The sequence below is a fragment of the Triturus cristatus genome, chromosome 12 (genome assembly GCF_964204655.1).
Source record: "Triturus cristatus chromosome 12, aTriCri1.1, whole genome shotgun sequence".
NCBI classification, from domain to species: domain Eukaryota; kingdom Metazoa; phylum Chordata; class Amphibia; order Caudata; family Salamandridae; genus Triturus; species Triturus cristatus.
Genome location: NC_140595.1, coordinates 742,955,053 through 742,982,459, shown reverse-complemented (window position 1 = coordinate 742,982,459; position 27,407 = coordinate 742,955,053). Strand labels below are relative to the sequence as shown.

The following is a 27,407-nucleotide window of genomic DNA, read 5'->3' as shown; positions in this document are numbered from 1 at the left end:
GATTTCATCTGTAGACGCTATTCTTTTAATTCGGAGTAATTGTGAAAATGGTAAAAGATTTTTCAGAGATGGTTGGTGAAAGCTGTGGAAATGTAAGAGATTGTTTCTGTCTGTTGGTTTACTGTAAATACTGGTTTGTAATGTACCTTTGTCGTTGGTTACTAGAACGTCCAAAAAAGATATTTCTTGTTTGCTGATGTTGGACGTAAATGAGATTCTGTCATTGACTTGATTCAACTTTTGGATAGCGGTATTTAGTGCGCTCTCTGATCCTTTCCATAGGATAAAAATATCATCAATGTATCGTTTGTATAATATCAGATTTTGCTACCATTCCGGTTCTTGTAATATATGATCAAGTTCGAATCTGTGCATGAAGAGATTGGCATAGCTAGGTGCGGCTTAATTTCCCATTGATGTACCTGATGATTGTACGAAAAACTGGTTATTCCATTGAAAATAACTGTGAAATAGGGTGAAGTGTAATAACTCCATCAGGAACACTTTTAGGTCGTCATCTTTATTGCTATGTACCAGAAAGCTTTCTACAGCCATCATTCCCAAATCATGTGGAATGGAGGTGTATAATGATTTGACATCAATTGTACACATGGTCATATCTTCGAAGAATTGAGTTTTGTGGTTTTCCAAGATGTTTATAAAATGTGTCGTGTCTTTTATGTACGTGGTCATATTGCTGACAATAGACTGTAGATGCTTATCAATGAACTTGCCAATAGGTTCATGTATTGAATTGATTGTTGATACTATTGGTCGAAATGGTGGTAAAGTGGCATGCTTGTGAATTTTGGGAATCATATAAATGTACGGAATTGCTGGGTTTGTTTTGATTAAATATTCTTTTTCTTTGTTACCAATTATTCCATTATCAACTGCCGTATTAATGATTCGAGTCAAAATTTTCACGAATTCATTGGTAGGATCCGAGTTCAATTGCATGTATGTTTCTGTATCGTTAACATGTTTGTTAACATTCGATGTATAGAAGTCCATGTCCATGATTATGAGAGCTCCACCTTTATCGGCTTGTCGTATGGTGATAAGTTTGTTTGAAGCGAGTTGATTTAATGCTTGTTTCTCTTTTTGCGTCATGTTGGTACTCTTGGGTCAAGAATCAAGTCAATGACAGAATCTCATTTACATCCAACATCAGCAAACAAGAAATATCTTTTTTGGACGTTCTAGTAACCAACGACAAAGGTACATTACGAACCAGTATTTACAGTAAACCAACAGACAGAAACAATCTCTTACATTTCCACAGCTTTCACCAACCATCTCTGAAAAATCATTTACCATTTTCACAATTACTCCGAATTAAAAGAATAGCGTCTACAGATGAAATCTACGATCAACAAAAAGCACTCACCCTCAGCAAATTCAAATGCAGAGGATATCCAGAATCCACACTAACGGATGCCATGAAAAGAGTCCAGAAATTGGGAAGAACAGAACTACTAACATCCAAACCTACAAGTGATGAACAGAGATCTGTCTTTGTGTCCAAATGTTCCAGCAGAAGTCACAAAATAAAAAGTCCATTCTCAAACACTGGTCATTATTAACACTGGAAGACGACTTCAAGGGAATCTTTTCATCAAACCCCAGATTTGCGTATCAACGCACCAAAAATATCAAAGAATTACTAAAGGAAAAAGAAGATACGTCTACATTCAAAAAAACGTACAGTGGGACATTGCCATGCCACAACTGCGGAAATTGTAACGCAATAATTAAAGGTAATGAGATATCACATCCTACAAAAGGCACTACCATTAAACTCAAAGTAACAGGGACCTGCGATATCAGCAACTTAATCTACATGTTAAAATGCCCGTGCGGCGTTGTGTATGTGGGACAAACCCAAAGGAAATTGAAAACAAGAATATTTGAACATAAAAGCAATATCCGACTTAACAACACCAAATCAACAGTGGCGGCACATTTTAATCAGTTTCATCACAACCCAAGCCAGTTACGTTTTTGCATCCTTGAAAAAGTACCGATTCTACCAGGCAAAGACAATCAACAACACTTATTACGGAGAGAAACATTTTGGATAAATCATTTATCAACACTACAGCCAAAAGGAATGAACGAATGTTTGGAATTTGGATGCTTCTTATGATCAGGCACGGAACAGATCAGTAACCAACCATTTATGTTACAACAAAAAACTATTCGCGTTTTAGATTCTATAGGCCACAAAAGTTTTGATTGTTTATTTACTGTTTGTTAATCATTTATTAATCCCATAGGATGTAATGTATTGTCTTGCTCCTACACTCCTTGTCACCTCATTGCACAAACCAACATGTAATTTCCAGAGGCAGCATTTACGTTATATTCGTAAATACAAAGGCACTATTTTAATTTCAAATTAATTGAATTTTCCGTTTTCATAATTTCCGCCTATCCAGCGGCACCATTTAGTTTTGTTCGGCACAATCACAGTTACATATACGGGTGGGTAACACCACGATTAGCCAGTATTTTTTCCTTAACATCTTTTTCCACATTAGTATTTCTACACTATCCATGACCACCTGACTCACACGTCAGTGTCCATAAACGATTCCATGAATACCCGCGTTCACACACTCGGCGTTTACTCCAGATACACGCACAACGTAAGAAAACTCAAGGTAAGCGACTTCAGCTTTCAATAGCCGGTAACGAAACACAGCGTAGTTATAACGCGCCATTGTATACTTTTAGTAACTCATATTACGGTTTGTTTGTAGGAAAAACAAATCACAGCATTACTGTGAGCACCTTTTTGGCAAAACACGAATATTATCGAAACATCGGGAGGATGACTATTAATCAGGTATTTTACCTTTCTCTTAGCACGAGTGTACGTAAAAACCACAGGATAATGTCTTATTGAGTACACCGGCTGATTACCATTTGATATGTCAGAAAAAATAGCACGCGAGTATCGTTCAATATGTTAGAGAAACATCATGTGATTATTTTCTCAACATCGGAATATCACATTTTTTTCAAGAGTGTAACATCACTTTTTTAGACAGTTTATAAGTTCGTTTTGAGCACATTTCTTTAAACACAGCACTTCTTTAAGCGAACATTCTTTTTTACAATCAAACGCCCTAGAATCAACTTTATTAACAACTAGTAACGTACAAACATTCATTATCATGTTGTATCCGCACAGAAATAGACATTACTGATGTTGGTATCACAGGGAGATTTCTGTTCTCGCATTGTTAAGTTATGTCTCATCATTAATGTTTGACATGTTGACCATATGTTAAAGGTGTTTAGACAATTTTTGTTATCCTTGTACTTTCAGAAAAAGTTCCCTGAAGAAGGGCAATGCCCGAAATGCATTGGGCTCACACCGATACTATGATATTAATAGTATGAAATCATTTAAACAACGGAAATATTGAGAATGAAATTATCGTTTTGAAAACAGTTCAAATAAAGAAAAGAATATATTGAAAAGTATCATGCAGAACTTGATTGAAATTTACTTCACGAGTGCAAGGTTGGGGACGTTATTCCCATGGGAAATACTGCTTCACTAATCAATACACACCCTTGAGTTCAGAAGGGTTACCAACCCTGCACCACTCATCACGTTAAACCATGATTAAAATCAGTTACTTGGCATAATTTAGGAGTGCTCTATTCCACATTCCAATTGGACTATCTTATTATTTTCTTTCTGAACAACGGTGGAATACGCACCTACAAAAAATCACGCAAAATGCAATTTGATGAAATATTACACACCACTGACCAACGGGCAGAAACTTTCCTATTTACTGAAGAAGACACTCACCGCATTTATGCTCTGATTCAAGAATCTGAAAGTACAAGTTCCAACACGGGATCAACCCAGTCAAACATTAAGCAACTATTATACATGTCCAAACATATAGTCAACCAACGTTTACACGCAAGCACGTTAATTAAATATCACAAGGTACAACGCATCCCATGTGGATTAAGGATATCTCTCAAATCAACCCTCTGCATAAACAATACAAGGTTCACTGAAAAGTGGTTCGCTACACTGAACAAATGTTCATTAGACTTAATCCTATTAATAATCGAGGAATTGGCAAAATTAATTGATGAGTTAAACAAAGAAGTCAACCAACTAAAGCAAGAATTAAGTACCAACTTAACAGACGAATGGGATGAAGCACTTAAAGATATCAACCAACAATTGGACAGTTACACAAAAGAAATAAATGATCGAAAAATCAGAAAGTTCAAAAGAGACACAACCGATTACAGATTGGGAGAAGTTTACAACTGGGCCGATATATATGCTCGACGCAGACAACAGAAAACAACATCAGAGAGATCATCTGAAGAAACATCGTCTGATGACTCACAATATAGAAGGCGCGGACCTACCCCTGGTAACAACAGAAGAACAGAACAATCACACGCTTCTACGTCAGGAAACTCTCAATCACAAACACCCATCCCCACCACTTCTTCTTTTTTAGAACCAAGCCTAAGACAACCAGACGATCCAGGAGGACTGGGAAAAAAAGAAAGACAACCATAGACCAGGTTGCCAAGAACACGAGAAGCCAGAAACCCTAGTTATCAATATCTCAAAACAACATATAACGGAGTTTAAAAAAAACACATTACAAAAAGGCACTTCGTTCGTTCCCACCTACCACTCTAACATCTTGGAAACTCAAATATGTGTATTCAAATTTCTACGATCTTTGCGACTTCGACACTTTTTTTCCAACGTCATAGAAACAAAAGAAGAAACCAAACAAGACACTCTAATGGGATTGAGAAACAAAAGTAAATACATACCACCAGTGAGCCATAAAGTTTTGGACGCTTTTGAAAAAGTAGTACTCAAAGACATGGATCACATTTTTAAACAACCCAGACCCAAAAGTACCAACATGACGCAAAAAGAGAAACAAGCATTAAATCAACTCGCTTCAAACAAACTTATCACCATACGACAAGCCGATAAAGGTGGAGCTCTCATAATCATGGACACGGACTTCTATACATCGAATGTTAACGAACATGTTAACGATACAGAAACATACATGCAATTGAACTCGGATCCTACCAATGAATTCGTGAAAATTTTGACTCGAATCATTAATACGGCAGTTGATAATGGAATAATTGGTAACAAAGAAAAAGAATATTTAATCAAAACAAACCCAGCAATTCCGTACATTTATATGATTCCCAAAATTCACAAGCATGCCACTTTACCACCATTTCGACCAATAGTATCAACAATCAATTCAATACATGAACCTATTGGCAAGTTCATTGATAAGCATCTACAGTCTATTGTCAGCAATATGACCACGTACATAAAAGACATGACACATTTTATAAACATCTTGGAAAACCACAAAACTCAATTCTTTGAAGATATGACCATGTGTACAATTGATGTCAAATCATTATACACCTCCATTCCACATGATTTGGGAATGATGGCTGTAGAAAGCTTTCTGGTACATAGCAATAAAGATGATGACCTAAAAGTGTTCCTGATGGAGTTATTACACTTCACCCTATTTCACAGTTATTTTCAATGGAATAACCAGTTTTTAGTACAATGATCAGGTACATCAATGGGAAATTGTGCCGCACCTAGCTATGCCAATCTCTTCATGCACAGATTCGAACTTGATCATATATTACAATAACCGGAATGGCAGCAAAATCTGATATTATATAAACGATACATTGATGATATTTTTATCCTATGGAAAGGATCAGAGAGCGCACTAAATACCGCTATCCAAAAGTTGAATCAAGTCAATGACAGAATCTCATTTACATCCAACATCAGCAAACAAGAAATATCTTTTTTGGACGTTCTAGTAACCAACGACAAAGGTACATTACAAACCAGTATTTACAGTAAACCAACAGACAGAAACAATCTCTTACATTTCCACAGCTTTCACCAACCATCTCTGAAAAATCATTTACCATTTTCACAATTACTCCGAATTAAAAGAATAGCGTCTACAGATGAAATCTACGATCAACAAAAAGCACTCACCCTCAGCAAATTCAAATGCAGAGGATATCCAGAATCCACACTAACGGATGCCATGAAAAGAGTCCAGAAATTGGGAAGAACAGAACTACTAACATCCAAACCTACAAGTGATGAACAGAGATCTGTCTTTGTGTCCAAATGTTCCAGCAGAAGTCACAAAATAAAAAGTCCATTCTCAAACACTGGTCATTATTAACACTGGAAGACGACTTCAAGGGAATCTTTTCATCAAACCCCAGATTTGCGTATCAACGCACCAAAAATATCAAAGAATTACTAAAGGAAAAAGAAGATACGTCTACATTCAAAAAAACGTACAGTGGGACATTGCCATGCCACAACTGCGGAAATTGTAATGCAATAATTAAAGGTAATGAGATATCACATCCTACAAAAGGCACTACCATTAAACTCAAAGTAACAGGGACCTGCGATATCAGCAACTTAATCTACATGTTAAAATGCCCGTGCGGCGTTGTGTATGTGGGACAAACCCAAAGGAAATTGAAAACAAGAATATTTGAACATAAAAGCAATATCCGACTTAACAACACCAAATCAACAGTGGCGGCACATTTTAATCAGTTTCATCACAACCCAAGCCAGTTACGTTTTTGCATCCTTGAAAAAGTACCGATTCTACCAGGCAAAGACAATCAACAACACTTATTACGGAGAGAAACATTTTGGATAAATCATTTATCAACACTACAGCCAAAAGGAATGAACGAATGTTTGGAATTTGGATGCTTCTTATGATCAGGCACGGAACAGATCAGTAACCAACCATTTATGTTACAACAAAAAACTATTCGCGTTTTAGATTCTATAGGCCACAAAAGTTTTGATTGTTTATTTACTGTTTGTTAATCATTTATTAATCCCATAGGATGTAATGTATTGTCTTGCTCCTACACTCCTTGTCACCTCATTGCACAAACCAACATGTAATTTCCAGAGGCAGCATTTACGTTATATTCGTAAATACAAAGGCACTATTTTAATTTCAAATTAATTGAATTTTCCGTTTTCATAATTTCCGCCTATCCAGCGGCACCATTTAGTTTTGTTCGGCACAATCACAGTTACATATACGGGTGGGTAACACCACGATTAGCCAGTATTTTTTCCTTAACATCTTTTTCCACATTAGTATTTCTTCACTATCCATGACCACCTGACTCACACGTCAGTGTCCATAAACGATTCCATGAATACCCGCGTTCACACACTTGGCGTTTACTCCAGATACACGCACAACGTGAGAAAACTCAAGGTAAGCGACTTCAGCTTTCAATAGCCGGTAACGAAACACAGCGTAGTTATGACGCGCCATTGTATACTTTTAGTAACTCATATTACGGTTTGTTTGTAGGAAAAACAAATCACAGCATTACTGTGAGCACCTTTTTGGCAAAACATGAATATTATCGAAACATCGGGAGGATGACTATTAATCAGGTATTTTACCTTTCTCTTAGCACGAGTGTCCGTCAAAAACACAGGTTAATGTCTTATTGAGTACACCGGCTGATTACCATTTGATATGTCAGAATAAATAGCACGCGAGTATTGTTCAATATGTTAGAGAAACAGCATGTGATTATTTTCTCAACATCGGAACATCACATTTTTTTCAAGAGTGTAAGATCACTTTTTTAGACAGTTTATAAGTTCGTTTTGAGCACATTTCTTTAAACACGGCACTTCTTTAAGCGAACATTCTTTTTTAAAATCAAACGCCCTAGAATCAACTTTATTAACAACTAGTAACGTACAAACATTCATTATCATGTTGTATGCGCACAGAAATAGACATTACTGATGTTGGTATCACAGGGAGATTTCTGTTCTCGCATTGTTAAGTTATGTCTCATCATTAATGTTTGACATGTTGACCATATGTTAAAGGTGTTTAGACAATTTTTGTTATCCTTGTACTTTCAGAAAAAGTTCCCTGAAGAAGGGCAATGCCCAAAATGCATTGGGCTCACACCGATACTATGATATTAATAGTATGAAATCATTTAAACAACGTAAATATTGAGAATGAAATTATCGTTTTGAAAACAGTTCAAATAAAGAATAGAATATATTGAAAAGTATCACGCAGAACTTGATTGAAATTTACTTCACGAGTGCAAGGTTGGGGACGTTATTCCCATGGGAAATACCGCTTCACTAATCTGAACAGACTAGCCCTTGGGATCACTCTGGGAGTCCTGGGTTCAGGTGCAAGTCCAATCCCTCTGACAAAGGCAGGAGAGTAGAAGGGCAGGAGGACAGCAATCCAGAAAGGCAGCAGTCCAGCAGAGTAGCAGTCCTTTCAAGGCACATTAGTCCTCCCTTCTGGCAGAATCTCCACAGGTCAAGATGTGTATTCAAGAGCTGGTATCTGAGATCCAATATTTATACCTGGTGCCACCTTTGAAGTGGAAAAAACTTCTGGAGATTCCCCTTTTAAGTGCACAGGTGTCCTGCCCCTACTGCCCTCGGGCCAGACTACCAACTGGGGGTATGCAGCCCTTTGTGTGAAGGCAGGACACAGCCGATTCAAATGTAAGTAGGGCTGTTCCAAGCTCTGCCCTCCCATCTTGCCAGTGGTGGCCCACCCAGACACATTTAAGCCATCGCTTGTTTGTGACTATCTAGGAGGAATACACAAAGCTCAACTGTCAGCTACACCCAGTCATGTGACCCTGAGGCAGGCTACAGGCAATAAATGGCTAAGGCAGGAAAATGCCAGCTTTCTACAAGTGTCATTTTCAAAATTGTGATTTAAAAACCAACTTTACCATAATAGAGGCTTTTTCATTACAGTTCCAAAAACACCAAACATAAACTGTATACTTCTTCCCATTTAGAAGTTACATCTTATTAAACGTAATAAGGTAACTCCAATGTTGTCCTATGAGAGATGTAGGCCTTACAGTAGTGAGAAACGAATGTAAGAGTTTTTCTCTACCAAGACATGTAAAACTTAAAAGTACATGTCCAACTTTTTAAATACACTGCAAACTCCCCTCTGGGCTGTCCAGGGCCTACTCTAGGGGTGACCTATAAGTGTTAAAAGGAAAGGTTTGGTCTTGGCAAAAGGATTATTTTGCTAGGTCGAAGTAGCAGTTTTAACTGCACACAGAGGTTGCAATGGCAGGCCTGGGACATGTTTAAAGGCTATTAAAGTGTATGGAACAATAAGTGCTGCAAGTCCATTGGTAGCATCTAATTTACAGGCCCCGGGCGTAGGTAATGCTACTTTGCTAGGGACTTACAAGTAAATTAAATATGCCAAATGGGTATAAGCCACTTTCACCATGTTTAAAGGAGCAACCCACATGCAGACATAAATCAGTAACATGTATGAAAGGTGGTTTGATTGTACTTCTTTAGGTTTTGAATGCTATTAAGTCTTGAAGTTTTACCAAATAAGTTCAGGCTTACTGCCTGTTTTATCTTTCTGGATTGCACCACTAGGCAAAGCAAAACAGCCATTCCAAGATGGCCGCAATGTAGATTTGTTATAGTTCTATGTACATGTGGACTCATTCTCTTGAATTGCAGAAGTAGTTTTTTACAGAAGCAAGTATAGTGATATACACTGTGCTTACGCTTTTTGCTTACAACATTTGCACCACAGTGTCATTCCGTTTTGTCCTGTTATATGTCTCCTCTTCTCTGTCTCCTTCCTATGTTTGAGGTAAGACCTGTGAGGATGGGATTAGCCAGGAGACCACAGTTGTGTGTATGCTTCAGTTAGCGCAATAGCATTAGCACCTTTCTTCAAATCCCTGTGATAATCTTACACATGCATGGCTTCTTAAAAACACATAAAGCTGTACAACATTATCATACTGAGGTCTTCTCAGGTGCTCAGGTTATCAATAACTTGAATGTTCCATTTTCTATATTCTGTGAGCATAGACTAGTCTTGCATCACACAACGTCATTTGTTTATGTGGGGCCTTTCAAAACTGAGCCTGGCGAGTCAATACAGCCCTTACGTAGAGTGGGGCTTGCAGGGTCGTAGAGGAGAAAACTATGAAGTTGGCGGTACTGGCTAAACGTATTCCCTCCTCTGCTTTGAGACATGGATTGCGCTGCAAGTGAGTGCTGGTGGCTTCTCCACTGTGTAAGTGATGCTGAGCTTCCTCCTGACTCCCTCCCGGCTCTGCTGATGTAGAGTAGGCCTCAGTCCCCGATCCATGACTGACCGCTCCTTCCTGCTGTCCTTTAGGGAGAGGGAGGAGCGAAAAAGGGTATCCATATGCCTTTGCTTCTCCTCTTGTTTAACAAGAGCAGCCTACCACTCGCTACGATGCAGGTAAGCTCACTTAATTCAGCCCTACTTTTATTGGGCATTGTGGGAGGTGGGGAATGAGGGGCTTGAGAAGGGGTAATGATGACAAGCACAAAGTGGGCGTGCAGCCCAGAAGTGCTCCATCTTTTCCTTTTATCTGACCAAGTAGGCAATATTGGTAGCAAGATGGTTCTAGGCACCAGTGAGATGCACTTCCTTTGATCCAGAGTGAAATACCACTTCATGACTATCCAATTCTTCACAATGCAGTCAGTGGGTGCGCACCGCTAAACTGTCCTGCTGTGCAACATCTCAAAACTAGTACAGCAGGGCAGTCCCGACGCAACCGGTACACAGAGCCATGTCTGGACTGAGTTTGAAATCTCCCAGCCACAAATGCTCCTTCCACATACCACTGGGACTCCCCTCTCTCACTGGGCATACAACTTGCCTGAAGGGATTAAACCATTGCTTGCTTCCAAGTGATCTCTGTGTTTCCACTGCTCCAGGGATTTGATAAATTGATCTTCAGTGGCTAATCAACATTTTACTTTGGGCCTTTGGTTTGTACTTTAATGAAAATGCTGCAATATTTGTTTCTTGGCTGAATTCTTGAGTGACAGGTAATTGCCTTCTGACATCAGGATGTTAGCACCTGAGCCTCCTTTTCCTGCCACTGCAGTGTTACCATAATTACACTTGCCTCACTGTTCTGAGACCTCTGCACCTTTAACCTTTTAAGGCTTCCTCCTATAAGGTCACGTGCAAAACATGCTGGGCAGTGCTTCATTCAAGACCCTCATTTAGTATGCAGGTGGGCTCCTTAACCTGGTGTAGGAACGGCAGCGTTTAGTTGGGTTACAGTACTGTTAGTGTCAGATTGCATGCTGCAATTTTTGGTTAGTTCAAAGTCAAGGGAATAAGGTTGTTTCTTATTTCTCAATAGAATACAAGCTTTAGCAAAGCCAATCATTCTTGCTTTGCTAATTCCTCTATGTTGCCAGTATTGGCTTTGCCAATGCCGGTAGAACTGTGGCAGAAGCATTTGCGGATTCGATAGCAGCCAGTGGTTCTCTCAGAATGTTATTTTGTATACTTCCAAGATGAGATGCACAAAAAGGGCTAGAGGAGGATTAAAGACCAACAAGGGCGTACTCCCCTAATTCATACAGTCAAACACACACGGGTTCTCGGCTCTAGAGAGTGAAGTTAGGCTGAAGCCATCAACATGGAATTCAATGCACTAATGGAAACTGGCTGGCTTCCACTGCCCTTGTCCTTTGGCATGGCCAGCAGCATTCCCAATTTGCACACAGAGGACAGAGACTTAACTGCCCCCTGAGCGCCTATGCCAAGGACAGTGGAGGCATTACACCGACTTATGCGGGTACTACCAGTGAATCCACCACACTGAAAACCTATGGATCACTGGTTTTGTTTATAAATGATATACTTTTCTCCGTCCACACACCACCAGCAGTAGCACCTATTAAATCCTGAAGAAGACCATGACACTTATGAGGACAGTGACCGAAACATGTTGATCTTCAAGCAACACGTGCGGGTCTAATGTTTCCCGTCGTGCTTTTATGTTTTTAATCCAAGCACAAGGTCGCCTGAATAAAGACATGCAGCGAACCCTGTAGCTAGTTTTAACTCACTTCACTGCTTGCACTGTGTTCCTCACCACATCCTCAGGCTCTCATTGGATAGTTAGTAAATGCCCTCCAAGTATACAAAACATCCCTGTGCTCCTCCCTCTCAGTGAGGGGGTTGTAGCCCGCACCAAGACCAGGCCTCATGGTGCCAGAGGGTTCCTCAATGATGAAGCATGCCACCTTTGGTGGGTGAGAAAAACCGTCCTTTAAAGGGACGCCTTTTGAATTTTGTGTTGATTCCTTCAGCCTAACTTCACCCTTTAGACCAGAGGGCCTGTGTGTGTTTTACTTCCAAGACGGCCATAACCTTGCGTCTAAGCCATACATGTTGGCCTTTTTGGGGCAGCATAACAAAATGAAAGTGTACAAAATAATGTTATTCCGTTCCTAGATTTGATGCAATATGACAGCCATCTTGGAAGTATAGAAAAAAAAATCCAAGATGGCTTCCTAACACTATTAGCTTTGCCAAGAGCAGCCTCAGAAGTCACTGGCCAGAGGGTTGACGAAGGGGTCAGAGGGCAAAGGGGAAGAGAGAAGTGAGGGAGGAAGGAGAGAGAAATGGAATGCCAGTACTGCTCGGTATTCCAAAAGTTAGAAGGTAGGCACTGTTAGGAGAAGAAAACGTTAGAAGGCTGGGGATGCACAACTCTAGATGATTAGGTAGGCGGGGGTGGGGAGAGAGACAAGGTAGAAAGACAAAAAGAGGGGAAGGAGCAGGACATGCGGCCCCTTGGCATGTTGAAGCTCAAATTCCACTGAAACCTGTTAAAATTAAAATATTCTATGATGTCGACAATGGAAGGATACACTCAACTAATCAAGAAGCAGAGTAGGGGAGACGGGAAAAACGCAAGAAAAGGGAGAAAGCAATCACATCAAGAACAGAGAATTAATTTAGACAAGAAAGCGATCCGAGTATGAGCAAGGGGCAGACCCAAAGCCCACTCTAAGTATTTGGCTACAATGCTCTCTGTGCAAGGCCACAAAAGGAGGAGCGCAGGTGCATCAGCAAATATCATTGTGTCACACAGCGAGAAGGAAGAAAGGCAAGGGAATTGCGAAAGGGACACGTGGAATGAGGAATTGAGTGCACATAGGGAAGAAGGGAAATATATACGGATTACCGGATAAAGAGAGGGATAGGGAGAAATGGGAGCTGGAAGAGAAGAACACATGAAAGTGTCAAGGAAAGGACAGGCGGTAGAAAGGAAAGAGGGTCACAGAGTAGAAGTAGACAAGAGGCACAATGAGGTAAAAGATTACTGAAAGAGCACAGTCAAGCAAAGTCTGACGTGACAGGCTGGCTCAGTTTCACAAGCCCCCGGCCCTGTAAGAAGGGGTCAAGCACTCATTTACCTAAACCTCTGTTCCTTTTCAGTGTAACATGTTTTCCTTTCTACTTACAAGATGCTGTGTATCTGATCTCTTCAACGACTCTTCTCTCTTTGCGTAACAAGCTCTTTTCTCTTCCTCAACTATTCCTTCAGGGAGACTGGGTCTGGCTGAAGAAGTTCCCAGGAGACAAACACACTGAAATCAAACAGGCCACCAAGTTAACATTCTGCAAGGTGAGTTTTATCCTGAGCATGATCTATAAACGCACACATGATCTTGGGCTCCTGTGTGAGCAGGCAAATGCCTTTGCATAGATAGAGGGCGGATTACGTATTGTTTGGCCATCTTCTACATTTGTGTTTTTTTTTTACAAGCACACACATTACATTGACAATTCTATAACATAGATTGTTGTACTTCTAAAGAAATTACTGGCAGGACAGGAGTAGACAAGTGTCAGGAGCTTTAACATGCAATAGGTAACCCCGAAAAACACTTTATTAGAGCTAGCCATTAACACAGGCAAGTCAAAGGCCTCTATGTCAAGTACCTATGTTTCGCCTTCAGCTTGTCCCAGCCAGACACAATGCTTAATTCTTCCAGAGGATTTGAACAGCTATATGGCTGCTCATCTAATTATGTGGGCAGACATATAGCAAACCTCCGATGGTCCTTACTCCATCGGGCTATCAGAGAAGTTTGACCACAGTGGAAGCGGAGTAGTCTTCACCGCTGCCAAACTACGGTCTGCCTAAATTTAAATCAGACAGGCGGCCCTTGTGTTGATGGGGAGGGAACTATATTTCCATTGCGACAGAGTTCCCTCTCCGCCAACATATCAGGCCCCTAGTGTCCCGACTGAGGTTAATTTAAATCTCTGCTACCATCTTGGTGGGCCGTATATAGCGACATGTGCTGTGCCAGCCACTTACTGCCTCGCAGGATACTGGCAGGTCCTGGTTTCCCATACATCTCTCTTCATCTATAGCATTGTGATAGGCTCCCAAGTGTGGCCCTAGTTCTGAGTCCAGCCCTTGGATCCCAGGAGTCCCTTCTCCTCTGGATGTCACTTTGCGCCTAATAATCAGATAGATATGGTTGGTGATGAAGTCCCTACGTCTTTAACCCATTGGCACTTATGCTTGTCTGTCTCTGTATCCTTCAATTGCTAAAGACCACAGTGTTATTGCAATATATTACTTTCACTAGGTTAACTCTGTACAGAGAAACAATATTTATGTAGATGAGATGGTTTTAGATGCACTGAATATACAGGTATCTTATGTGCTTATCCTGAAAATGTGGCAAGAAGCTAGCTCTCCTGGATGTATGTTGGGCACCTCTGATATAAAACAGCATGCTGATGGTAGCTAGTGCCACAGGGCTATAAGGTAATGCAATTTGTAGGAAGACAGAAAAACCCAGGAGGAGGCAATATTTAAAACAATTGGCAAGACTGTCTTTAGTACTTTGTGTGTAGATAAGGACTCCTATTGCATAGGGGTGTGCAATGTAGGTCAAGGAGAGCCAGATCCATGCCAGGTTTTCAGGATGTTCACATTAGCTGAGTTCATTGTTTTACATGGGCAGCGATTAGCCAGAACCTTTCACATAGGAGCGGATTGCAAAATAGTAGACTTTGCAAAATGGTTCTCATACATGTGGAAGTGATAGGACACACAGCGTGATCTACAAATTTTACCCTTGGTGTTCCAGATATCAATGGAACAAATTAATTCAATGTAAACCTCATGAAAAAGACTACAGTTAATTTTAGTTGAAGCACATGGGCGGGTAATGTTTCATCCTGAATTTTACTAAAGGGCAGCCCCATTTTCTGTTTTGTAAGGGCCCCATCAAACGTGCTGCTAGCCTTGTAGGTATGGCAGGTGAGTATGCATGGGTAGGCATGTTGGATTAGAAAGGTATGGGTAGGTACATATGGTGGGTTTGGCTAGTAAGTATGGCAGGGTAGATACAGTAGGTTAGATACAGGTCAGGTATATTAGGTAGCTATGGTAAGTTAGGTGTGATAGGTAGGAATGTATGGTTGGTTAGGTACTGTAAGTTAGATATGGCAAGCAAGCCAGTAGTTAAAGAGGAATGTCCAAAAGAGATTGTATGTCATATGGCCTACATTGTGTTTTGTTGTGCATTGTGTGCAGTGGTAAAATGAGGACTTACCCTACAGCTAAAGCTGTCTGTAGCCAAAATGATATCTTCAAGAAAGAGTGATATTATCAGGAGCCAGAAGATGAATTTACGTTGCAAGAGGTGAACTTAAAATGCATACACTGCAAAACATTGAATTGTAGATACTTCTGACAGGGACATGTATTTTTATTACATCTTTAGAAAGCTTAGGCGCACATATTTTTACTTTGCAACAAATATTGGAATAAATCCCCAAATATCCTAACCATCCTACAAAGTAAAACAAATGAGCTTGCAATTGCAATTAGCACTGTGTCTTTATGAAAGGCTATGTCAACTAAACAACACACACGCCTTAAACAAAAAAAGCCATAATTCAGCAATTACAATGTTGTCATGTAAGCAGAGACCACACATTAGCAATCAGTTAGAAGCTGTACATCATGTTGCATCTACAGTCTTACAAAAGGACTACTTAATGCCCCATCACCAAAATCTAATGGGAGCACAAATGCGACAGTGTAACCATTCATGAAAATTCCATGACCTTGATGCAAAAGCCCATCTGCTAAGCAATGGTAAACCACAGAAAACACATGAACATCAGTGGCTGAAGGATGCTGATTCAAAGTCCTCTCACGCACTTCTTCTGTACTCTTTTCAAGATTTGGTACCATGAAGTTTTCCAGACAACTAAAGGTGACTATAGGTAGACCTACCAATAAAAGGAGACAACGAGATGAGTAGGCTTAACAGGAAAAGACAAGCAATAAAAGAGTGGATTAAGGAGGGAAAATAGGAAAAACACAGTAAACAAAAATGTTTGTATAAACAAAAATGACAATTAGAGATAAAAGTGGATAGGGCTGTACAAAAGAAAATTTAAATGGGAGAAATTTAACACAAAAAATCAGCAGAAAAGGTAAATTCAAGGGGAAAGAAAGAGAGACAACATGCAAAATGATTCCAAAATCTGAAAGAGGGGTGTGCAACTTGAATATCGATCCAATAATATCGTCAGGATAATACTGAGGACAAAGTATCGAAAAACAAAATCGACGGGTAAGTAGGTATAGATTTTCTGTACCTAATTCCATACATATGTACCTACTTTGTAGGCCCCCGGAAGCGGCCTGGGTGGGAGCGGTGCGAAAATGGGGTGCAGCCGAAGAAGAGGTTTTACAGGATGAGAAAGTGAAGGGAATGCGCAAACACCCCATATCTTTTGAGTGGGCACAGATACTACACCAGTTTAAATACGAAACCACACCAGCGGAAACACCTGAGCCCTCTTCACCCCAGACACCACACGTATCTCCGGTCGGATCGATAACAGCACACATTAGCCTTAGTCCAAGGACCTAAGATGGACGCCCTACCCGAGCAGAACCAGTAGGCTCCACATACTGAACCAAAATGGCCAGCAACTGCCCGAGATGGTCCCCCCCTCGTATTCATGATCACACGGTGATGTCACACTATGACCAGCCACATATCAGACATCAGCAACTCATATCCCCCCCCCCCCCCCCCCCTAAGAGCTTTCCCAGTTCACCCCCCCAAGGTTGAAGTTAACACTATCCATCGGCAGTTCCAAGGCCGGTGATCATTAATAGGGAATGCACTCCTTATTTCTCGCACTACATCGCGCCCATACATCATCATGGGGATAGGCACACCCTCGGACTCCCGGGAAACGCACCCAACCAGGCTCTTACATGTGTTAATTGATGTATCCGTATCTACTAAACAGGTAGCACGTAGTCTGTACCACCGGTAAATGTTACTTGTACATTGTATGAACAGTTATTACAAACTCGATTTCTTTTAGATGTATTCCTGTTTGTCCGTATTACAAATACGAATTGCTCAAATATGTCTGTACTACGCCGATCAGCTATGAATGAGGTTAAAAACCAATAAACAAATGTAAACAAAAAAAATAAATATGTACCTACTTGGTACATATATCTTCAAGGTATGTAGGTATGGAGTTCAGATAGTAAATCTATACTTCCCTATTTGCACTTACCTTTTAATATTTTGTCCCTCGATATCATGTCCTCAATATTTTTACACCACGATATTCTGGGAGTCGGTATTCAGTAGTACAATCGAAAAGAGGGAATTAGGAAAGACAGTTAAAAAGAAGGGAAAGAAAAAGAAACAGCAGAGAAATCAACTGGCCTTGTGCATTGCAGGTTAAAATGACTGAGGTGCCTCCCTGTGTTGATGTACCTTCCACAAGCTTTCTGTGTAAACATGTAAGTCAATGGTTCCCATATCAGTGATAGGCGTAAATCTGTGGGCTGGTTGGACAGGCATATCTGGATAATGTGGAGGCGACAGTTTCTAATTCTAGTCTGAAAACCTATTGGCTAAATGCATCTACAGCAGATTGTGTGTCTCTGTGCATGTTCACATGTCTGTATCTGCGCGTGTGTGTGTGTGTGGGAGAGACACACCTTCAAGTCTCAGTGAGAAAGCTAAGTGTGTGAATACATTTTGATGCTGAGGTGTATGTCTAACTTAACAGTAGCAGGATCCAGCTCTAACAAAACAGATTTCTGTGACATCTCTCAATCACACTCTGCAGTCCTAGTAAAATCTCCCTTCCTGCAGTGCATTCACGCTCCATGATACCTCTCAACAGAGCCCTACAGTTAAAAAGAGCGAAAAAAAATCAAATTGAAAGATATACCCATAAAATCTAAAAACAGATCACCTTTACTCTGCCCTCTTCAGACCTGCCCTTAACCACGACGAACCATCTTACGATCCTACTTAAGGTGTCATTTGCCTTTGATCTGCACCCTTAAGGTTTCCTACAGGGTCCTGTGTACCTCTTCATGGCCAAGAGATTCCCTCTTTATTTCCAGATATTCCCACCACGGACCAAGTTCCATTTCCAGCCTTGGGATCCCATTCACGACCCTCTCTGTCATTAGAGTTAGGCTTGGCTTTCTGCTTTCTAACCTCTTATCCACACTTGCTTCCCAGCTGCGGGACCTGAGGCATGAGAACGTCAACCTGTACCTGGGCTTCTTCAATGACTGCGGCATCTTTGCCATCGTGTCAGAACACTGCTCCCGCGGCAGCCTTTGGGACCTCATCCGCAACGACGACATGAAGCTGGACTGGATGTTCAAGTCCTCCCTCCTGCTTGACCTCATCAAGGTGATGTCATAAGGCTTTTTTACTGTTTCACTTACAGGCTCCTCCACTCATGTTCAGTCCCAAACCAAGTCTTCCTCCCAGAGGTGGTCTGTGGCTTAAAGGGAAACGAGGGGTTAATGTCTCACCTGGTAATTTCCTTCAATGTCTTCTGAAGTCTTTTGCTGCTGGGATAGAAAAATAGTACGGACCTACGGAAACACTATTTTCGACAATCCCAGCCAGCCCCTACCACTAATGGACGGTGATGAACTCTGTAATAGCCTCAGTTTTCCAAAGGTGAATTTCGGCTGGTCAAAGCTGCTAAAATTCACATGGGGAGGGGCAACGCTGCGTAAGTTCCGAGACATGAAGAATTCCAAGAGGTTGAACAGGGAAGGCGTTTGTGGAACCCAATAAACACTTGAATCTACAGTGTTGGTATTCACCAGTGATATCTCATGTCCCTCTGCCACACTTATGATCAGGCCCTGAAAATGGTGCCCCTCTGCCGCACTTGTAAGCAGGCTCTGAATATGGTGCCTCTCTGCCACACTTGTAATCAGGCCCTGAATATGGTGCCCCTCTGCCTCACTTGTAATCAGGCCCTGAATATGGTGCACTCCTGCCTCACTTGTGATCAGGCCCTGAATATGGTGCCCTTCTGCCGCACTTTTAATCAGGCCCCGAATATGGTGCCCCTGTGCCGCACTTGTAATCAGGGACTGAATATGGTGCCCCTCTGCCGCACATGTGATCAGGCCCTGAATGTGGTGCCCTCTGACGCACTTGTAATCAGGCCCTGAATTTGGTGCCCCTCTGCCGCACTTGTGATCAGGCTCTGAATATGGTGCCCCTCTGCTGCACTTGTAATCAGGCCCCGAATATGGTGCCCCTCTGCCGCACTTGTAATCAGAGCCTGAATATGGTGCCCCTCTGCCGCACATGTGATCAGGCCCTGAATGTGGTGCCCCCTGATGCATTTGTAAACAGGCCCTGAATTTGGTGCCCCTCTGCTGCACTTGTGATCAGGCTCTGAATATGGTGCCCCTCTGCTGCACTTGTAATCAGGCCCCGAATATGGTGCCCCTCTGCCGCACTTGTAATCAGGGACTGAATATGGTGCCCCTCTGCCGCACATGTGATCAGGCCCCGAATATGGTGCCCCCGACACACTTGTAATCAAGCCCTGAATATGGTGCCCAGCTGCCGCACTTGTGATCAGGCTCTAAATATTGTGCCCTTCTGCCGCACTTGTAATCAGGCCCTGAATATGGTGCCCTTCTGCTGCAAATGTGATCAGGCCCCGAATATGGTGCCCTTCTGCCACACATGTGAACAGCCCCGAATATGGTGCCCCTCTGCCACACCTGTGATCAGGCTCTGCATATGGTGCCCCTCTGTCGCACTTGTCATCAGGCTCCGAATATGGTGCTCCTCTACCTCACTTGTGATCAGGGCCTGAATATGGTGCCCCTCTGCCACCGCCAAAACCACCTGTTGGAAGGGTGTTCTCCGGGAGGCTTCGGAATACGTTCCTGACCCCCCTTTGACCCACCTTTCCCAGAGTTAGGCCAAGCACTGGTGAAGAGGCCCTTCCTGGAAGGGTCTGGTTCCTAGGATCGTACACGCTGAGCTCACACTATTTGACAGAGGGACACCGCACAGTAGTTCTTAGTAAGATAGTATACTTTATCGATAGTTTCTGGGGATCTTTATGATCCGTGATACAGCCGTTGGATCAATGCCACCAGCGGCGGCGATTTCGTGATGGGGGTAGTGGGGTAGCGGGACAGTCTTTAGTTCAGTGTCTCTTGTGGAGTATCCTTCGCACAGCTCTCAATCCTAGAGCTGGGGGATTTGGGTTCACTCGGCAATCTCCGCCGATCCTTCCGGATAGGAGCGCCGCGAGTCTCTCAGCAGGCACAGGTGGTATCAGATTCTCAGGAGCCGCGACGGCGTCAGCAGGGCTCAGATGGTTCAGAGTTCGGGGAGCCGCGACAGCGTCAGCAGGGCACAGGTGGTTTCAGAGTTCGGGGAGCCGCGACAGCGTCAGCAGGGCTCAGGTGGTTTCAGAGTTCGGGGAGCCGCGACAGCGTCAGCAGGGCTCAGATGGTTTCAGAGTTTGGGGAGCCGCGACAGCGTCAGCAGAGCTCAGGTGGTTTCAGAGGTCGGGGAGCCGCGACAGCGTCAGCAGGGCTCAGGTGGTTTCAGAGTTCGGGGAGCCACGACAGCATCAGCAGGGCTCAGGTAGCGTCCTTGGGTTCAGAGGTCGGTCGAGCCGCGACCAGGTCAGCAGGGCTCTCCTAGGTCCAGGTCTTCTCTGCCGCCTGTCCCTTCAGCACCCCTTGTTATACTCCCCCTCCTCTTTGAAGTCTGGAGTCCTCGCAGAGAGGGGTCTTGGTGCCTGGGGGCGGTGTGTTGGGATTTCCTGCCGCTCGGCCCTTTGATCTGTTCAGGTTGGTCTGGGAGGGACTCCAGACGCCCAGCATGCGAGGCGCCCGCTCACCGGGGGCCTGGTGGCCGATCGAAACCCTCCTTGGGGAGGAGATCAGAGGTGTGACAGAGACAGCGCCTCCTGGTCTTGCTTGGGGGGTTTCTCTCTCCCTCGGCCGGGCATGCGTGGTAGTGTCTTGGGTTTTGCTGGGGCCCGGGCCGGTCATCGGGTTTATTGGGCCATGGTGGCCGGAAGTCTGTGATACCGGGGGATCAGGTGTGGTTGCAGGGTTGCTTACTGGTCGGGAGGGTCCATTCCACGAGGCCGGTCTCACACGTGCCCCCCCCCCAGCTGAAAGGCGGGGAGAACTACCCATCCACTTGGGGGTTCTCCTCGCTGAAGCGGAAGAATCGGGACAGGCCGTCAGCGTTGGCGTGGTCAGTCCCGGGGCGATGCTCCACAGTGAATTCCATCCCCTGGAGGGAGATTGACCATCGTAGCAGTTTGGGGTTTTCTCCTCTCATTTGCATCAGCCACCGTAAGGGTCGATGATCCGTTTGAACTCGGAAGTGGGTTCCGAACAAGTAGGGCCGTAGCTTCTTGAGGGCCCAGACTACTGCGAAGGTCTCTCTTTCAATGGTGCTCCACCGTTGTTCCTGAGGTAGTAACGTTCGGCTGATGAAGGCTATGGGCTGATCTATGCCTTTGTCGTTGAACTGTGAGAGGACTGCCCCGATGCCGTGCTCCGAAGCGTCCGTCTGAACCACAAATTCCTGAGAGTAGTCGGGGGCTTTGAGTACCGGAGCAGTACATATAGCGGCTTTCAAGGCGTCGAACGCTTCTTGGCACGGGGGAGTCCACTGCACTTTCTTCGGGTGCTTTTTGGAGGTTAACTCTGTGAGGGGGCCTGCGATGCTGCCATAGTTTTTAATAAACCTCCGGTAGTAACCGGTGAGGCCTAGGAAGGCCCGGACTTCTGTTTGGGTCGTGGGGGGTTCCCAGGACAAGATGGCGTCGATCTTCAGCTGGAGGAGGGCGACCTGCCCGCTTCCCACCTGGTGTCCCAGATAGATCACTGAGCACTGTCCAATTTGACACTTGCTGGCTTTGATGGTTAGGCCTGCTTGGTGCAGGGCCATCACTACTTGTCGGAGGTGCTGGAGGTGTTCGGTCCATTGGGAGCTGAATACTGCGATGTCGTCTAGGTCTAGGTACGCTGCGCTGAACCCCTCTAGCCCGGCCAGGACACGGTTCACCAGCCGCTGGAAGGTGGCCGGGCATTTTTCATCCCAAAAGGCATGACTCTGAAGCGGTAGTGCCCATCCGGGGTGGAGAAGGTGGACCGCTCCTTGGCTCCCTCGGTGAGTGCAATTTGCCAGTATCCGCAGGTCAGGTCGAAGGTGCTGAGGTAGCGAGCAGCCCCGAGGCGGTCAATGAGCTCGTCTGCCTGGGGGATAGGGTGAGCGTCAGCTCGGGTGACCGCATTGAGTCCCCGGTAGTCTACACAGAATCTCAGCTCAGGGGCGACACCAGGGGCTACTGCTTTCGGGACCAGTACTACCGGGCTGGCCCATGGGCTGTCGGAGGGTTCAATCACCCCTAGGGCTAACATCTTGGCTACTTCTTTCTGGATGCAGGTCCGGACCCGGTCAGGGACTCGGTAGGCTCGGTGTCTGACCGGCGGGCTGTCTCCGGTGTCCACGCCGTGGACACACCAGTTGGTGACCCTAGGGGTGAGGGAGAAGAGGTCTGTGAATTGTCTCAATAGCTGGCGGCAGTCGTCGGACTGTTGGGGGGTGAGGGTGGACGAAAGCCTCACCCCCTCTACGGAGCCATCTTTCTCCTTAGCACACAGGGGGTCCGGAAGGGGCTCTGTGTCTTCTTCAGTCCCATCATCGGTGGCCAGGAGCAAACTCAACTCCGTCCTCACGAAGTGGGGTTTGAGGCGGTTCACGTGGAGGACCCGGAGGAGGTTCCGAGGAGACTGAACGTCAACTAGATACGTGACTTGACTCTTCCGCTCGACCACTTTGAAGGGTCCAGTCCATCTATCTTGGAGGGCGCAGGGTTTCACCGGGGCCATTACCCAGACCTGTTGGCCCGGCTGAAACTCGACCAGCGTGACATTCTGGTCATACCAGCGCTTCATCTCTTCTTGGCTAGCCTCGAGGTTTGCCTCGGCGAGCTCCCGGAACTTCCGGGTCTGGTTGCGGAGCGCCAGGATATAGCGGAATACATCGGGAGGGGTTCCTCGGGGAGCCGTTTCCCAGCCCTCTTTGACCAGGCTCAGGGGTCCCCGGACGGGGTGTCCGTAGAGTAATTCGAATGGGCTGAACCCCAGGGATTTTTGGGGAACTTCCCGGTAGGCGAACAGGAGGCAAGGGAGGAGGACGTCCCATTTCCGGCGAAGGGTTTCTTCGAGGCCCATGATCATTCCTTTCAGGGTCCGGTTAAATCGTTCGACTAGGCCAATGCCTTGGGGGTGGGTATGGGGTGGTGAATTTGTATGACACCCCGCATTGTTGCCATAAGGACCTCATGTACTTGGAGATAAAGTTCGTGCCACGATCACTCACGACTTCGCGAGGGAACCCCACACGGGAGAAGATCCCCATCAAGGCCCGGCCCACCACGGGGGCCGTCACGGTGTGGAGGGGAACGGCCTCTGGGTAGCGGGTGGCATGGTCCACCAGGACGAGGATGAACCGGTGGCCCTGGGCGGTCCTGGGATCCAGGGGTCGCACGATGTCGATCCCCACCCGCTCAAAGGGGGTACTAACAACGGGGAATGGTTGTAGCGGAGCCTTGCACTTCCCACCACTTTTTCCGCTGGCTTGGCACGTGAGACATGACTTGCAGTGGGCCTCTACATCCGCTCACATTTTGGGACAATAGAAGTGGGTAACCAGGCGATGATAGGTTTTGTCTTGGCCTAAGTGTCCTGCCAGGGGTACATCATGGGCTAGGCCTAGGAGGAAACTTCGGAAGCGCAGGGGTACCACCAGTACCCGGGCCGATCCCAGCTCGGCCGACTTCTGTTCGCTGTACAGGAGGCCGCTTTCCCAATATACCCAGTGGGTTCCGGTCTGGTCGCCTGCTGCCTGGGCTTTGGCCTTCTGTCAGGGTCCAATGAGGGAAGGGCAGGTGGCTTGTTCCCTCCAAAATTCTTCTCGGGAGGGACCTCCCTCGCAGTGCCAATGGGCCATCTCGGGTAGGTCCCCGAGCTCGGTTAGTGGCTCGGGGTCTGGATACGCTGACCCGTCATTGGGAACGGGTTCTTCTTCCGGGAGAGGGTCATCGGGCTCGGGTAGCGCGTCCCGGTCCTCGGGGACGGCGACTGGGTTCAGGGGTAAGGCCTCAACTCCCTCGGGAAAAGGCGATCGGGCAGACATGGAGCGCGTGGTGGCGCATACCCATTCGGGTAGGCCCATCATCTCCAGATGGGCTCTTCGTTCCACTTGCCCCCACAGGGAGCTCTCGAGGTCGTTGCCCAGGAGGCAGTCTACTGGTTGGGAGGTTCGGACGGCCACTCTCAATTTACCGGTGACTCCCCCCCATTCGAAGGGTACCAGGGCCATCCGGCAGAGGCTCTCGGAATTGTACGAAGATATGACTGGACAGAAGCCGTCGGGCAGGATCTGGTCTTCGGAGACCAGGTTGCAGTGGACCGCTGTGACACTCGCCCCGGTGTCGCGGAGGGCCTCGACTCGGTGACCGTTGACCGTCACTTGTTGTCGGTATTTTTCCGTGTTGGCGGGTAGGGGTGTTCCGGGAACCATCTCTCGGTCTCCTAGGGAGACCAGGGCCATGGCTGCTGGTTCCCACTCCTCGGAGGCTTCCATCTCTTCCCCTAGGGCTACGGAGGCCATTTGTCGGGCTGGAGGGGCTGTCGCCGCGGGTCATTGGTACATGGGACACTGGGGGTCACTGGCATAGTGTCCAGTTTGTTGGCAGCGGAAACAGGTAATCTTGACTCGGGGTCCTGGCCTCCCCGGGGGCCCTGTGCTGGCTGGAGGTGGGGCTGGAAAGTGCGGGGGTTGGCCTCTGGGGGGACTATGCTGGGGGCCCACCTGGGATTCCCTCTGTCTGCCTTGGTTCCCTCCGCCCCTCTGGCGGGGGGGTCCCTGACTGTGGCGACCGTAGTCTCCCACGGGGCCCAGGGAGGCCCGGGTGTTCACCCATCGGTCAGCTTTGACCACCAGTTTCCGAGGGTCAGTGAGCTTGCTGTCCAGGAGGTGCTGGCGTAACTCCACAAAGCAATTTGCGGACAAGTGTTCCCATGCTATCAGGTCAAACAGTTCCTCAAAGGTGGAGACCTTGCTGCCCTTGATCCACCCGTCCAAGGCCCTGCTGTAAAAGTTCACGTATTCCACCCACGTAGTTCCGGGTATCTTTTTACAGTCTCGAAACCGTTGCTGGTACATCTCGGGGTGAGTCCATATCTCGCTAATAGGGCCTCTTTCATGTGGCTGTAGGAATTTAGCACGGTGGATGGCAGGTCCAGCAGGGTGTCTCTCCCCTCGCTCAGGAACCGGCCCCACAGGCCAGCCCCCCAATCCTTCTGTGGAACTCGGTGGGAGGTCATGGCGACTTCGTAGGCCTTGAACCACTGCTGGATGTCGTCGTTCTTGTAGTATTCCTTCACCACATCCTTGGGGATGTGGACTTTTGGTTCCACGGCGGGGGAGGTCGGTTGGTTTCCCGTTGTTCTGGACTCCTCACTCTTGGCCTTGAGTTCGATCTCTTTTAGGCTGCGTTCGTGTTCTAGTTGAAGTTTTCTTTCTTTGTGTTCTCGCTGGCGTTTCTTTTCCTCGAGTTCCCCTTGTAGGCGTAATTGTTCTACGGCTAACTTTTTTTCAGACAATTTTAGCTCTCCCTCTATTTTTAGCTTGGCTAGTTCTAGTTCGTGGTTGCGGCCCCTCTCTCGGTCCGCTAGCTCTTCCGGGGATAGGCCCCCCTCTGTGGCGTTGCTCCTTACCGGAATGCTTCGTGGTTCGTTTGGCGGCTCTCTTTCTCGGTCGGGGTTCGGGGAGTCTCCTTCGGTTTGGGGCAGGGAAGCTCCTGCCTCGATCCAGGTCTTCAATGCTTCCTGGAAATCTTCTTTAGTACTTAATCCGGCGGTAGCGATTCCAAGGTCTTTGCAGAACTGTTTTAGTTCTCGATGTGTATAATATTCCAACCGGTCCTCTCGGAACGTCGGGCTTGTGTTGGTTCCTGCGGTACTCATGGGGGTTTCTCCTTCCATCTCTGTTCTGTAGTGCGTCAGCCGTTTACTGTACGATCTCTAGGTGTCGCCTCGGATCCCGTCGTCTGCCACCAAATGTTGGAAGGGTGTTCTCCGGGAGGCTTCGGAATACGTTCCTGACCACCCTTTGACCCACCTCTCCCAGAGTTAGGCCAAGCACTGGTGAAGAGGCCCTTCCTGGAAGGGTCTCGTTCCTAGGATCGTACACGCTGAGCTCACACTATTTGACAGAGGGACACCACACAGTAGTTCTTAGTAAGATAGTATACTTTATCGATAGTTTCTGGGGATCTTTATGATCCGTGATACAGCCGTTGGATCAATGCCACCAGCGGCGGCGGTTTCGTGATGGGGGTAGTGGGGTAGCGGGACAGTCTTTAGTTCAGTGTCTCTTGTGGAGTATCCTTCGCACAGCTCTCAATCCTCGAACTGGGGGATTTGGGTTCACTCGGCAATCTCCGCCGATCCTTCTGGATAGGAGCGCCGCGAGTCTCTCAGCAGGCACAGGTGGTATCAGATTCTCGGGAGCCGCGACGGCGTCAGCAGGGCTCAGATGGTTCAGAGTTCGGGGAGCCGCGACAGCGTCAGCAGGGCTCAGGTGGTTTCAGAGTTCGGGGGGCCGCGTCAGCAGGGCTCAGGTGGTTTCAGAGTTCGGGGAGCCGCGACAGCGTCAGCAGGGCTCAGATGGTTTCAGAGTTCGGGGAGCCGCGACAGCGTCAGCAGGGCTCAGGTGGTTTCAGAGTTCGGGGAGCCGCGACAGCGTCAGCAGGGCTCAGGTGGTTTCAGAGTTCAGGGAGCCGCGACAGCGTCAGCAGGGCTCAGGTAGCGTCCTTGGGTTCAGAGGTCGGTCGAGCCGCGACCAGGTCAGCAGGGCTCTCTTAGGTCCAGGTCTTCTCTGTCGCCTGTCCCTTCAGCTACCCTTGTTATACTCACCCTCCTCTTTGAAGTCCGGAGTCCTCGCAGAGAGGGGTCTTGGTGCCTGGGGGCGGTGTGTTGGGATTTCCTGCCGCTCGGCCCTTTGATCTGTTCAGGTTGGTCTGGGAGAGACTCCAGAC

General features: G+C 46.0%; 1 protein-coding gene across 5 annotated transcripts in view; it reads left to right on the top strand.

The window, feature by feature from the left end:
* Positions 1-27,407, top strand: part of LOC146782652 (retinal guanylyl cyclase 2-like) — a 465,010-nt gene that overhangs the window by 289,382 nt on the left and 148,221 nt on the right. For 3 of the 5 annotated variants that reach the window (XM_085637788.1, XM_085637786.1, XM_085637787.1), the window contains exons 8-10: positions 10,305-10,391; positions 13,516-13,596; positions 18,518-18,694. In XM_085637788.1, coding sequence (XP_085493914.1) covers positions 10,305-10,391; positions 13,516-13,596; positions 18,518-18,694 — 345 coding nt within the window. The remainder of the gene's footprint in view (positions 1-10,304; positions 10,392-13,515; positions 13,597-18,517; positions 18,695-27,407) is intronic. The other 2 variants (XM_085637790.1, XM_085637789.1) reach the window with 1 other exon arrangement.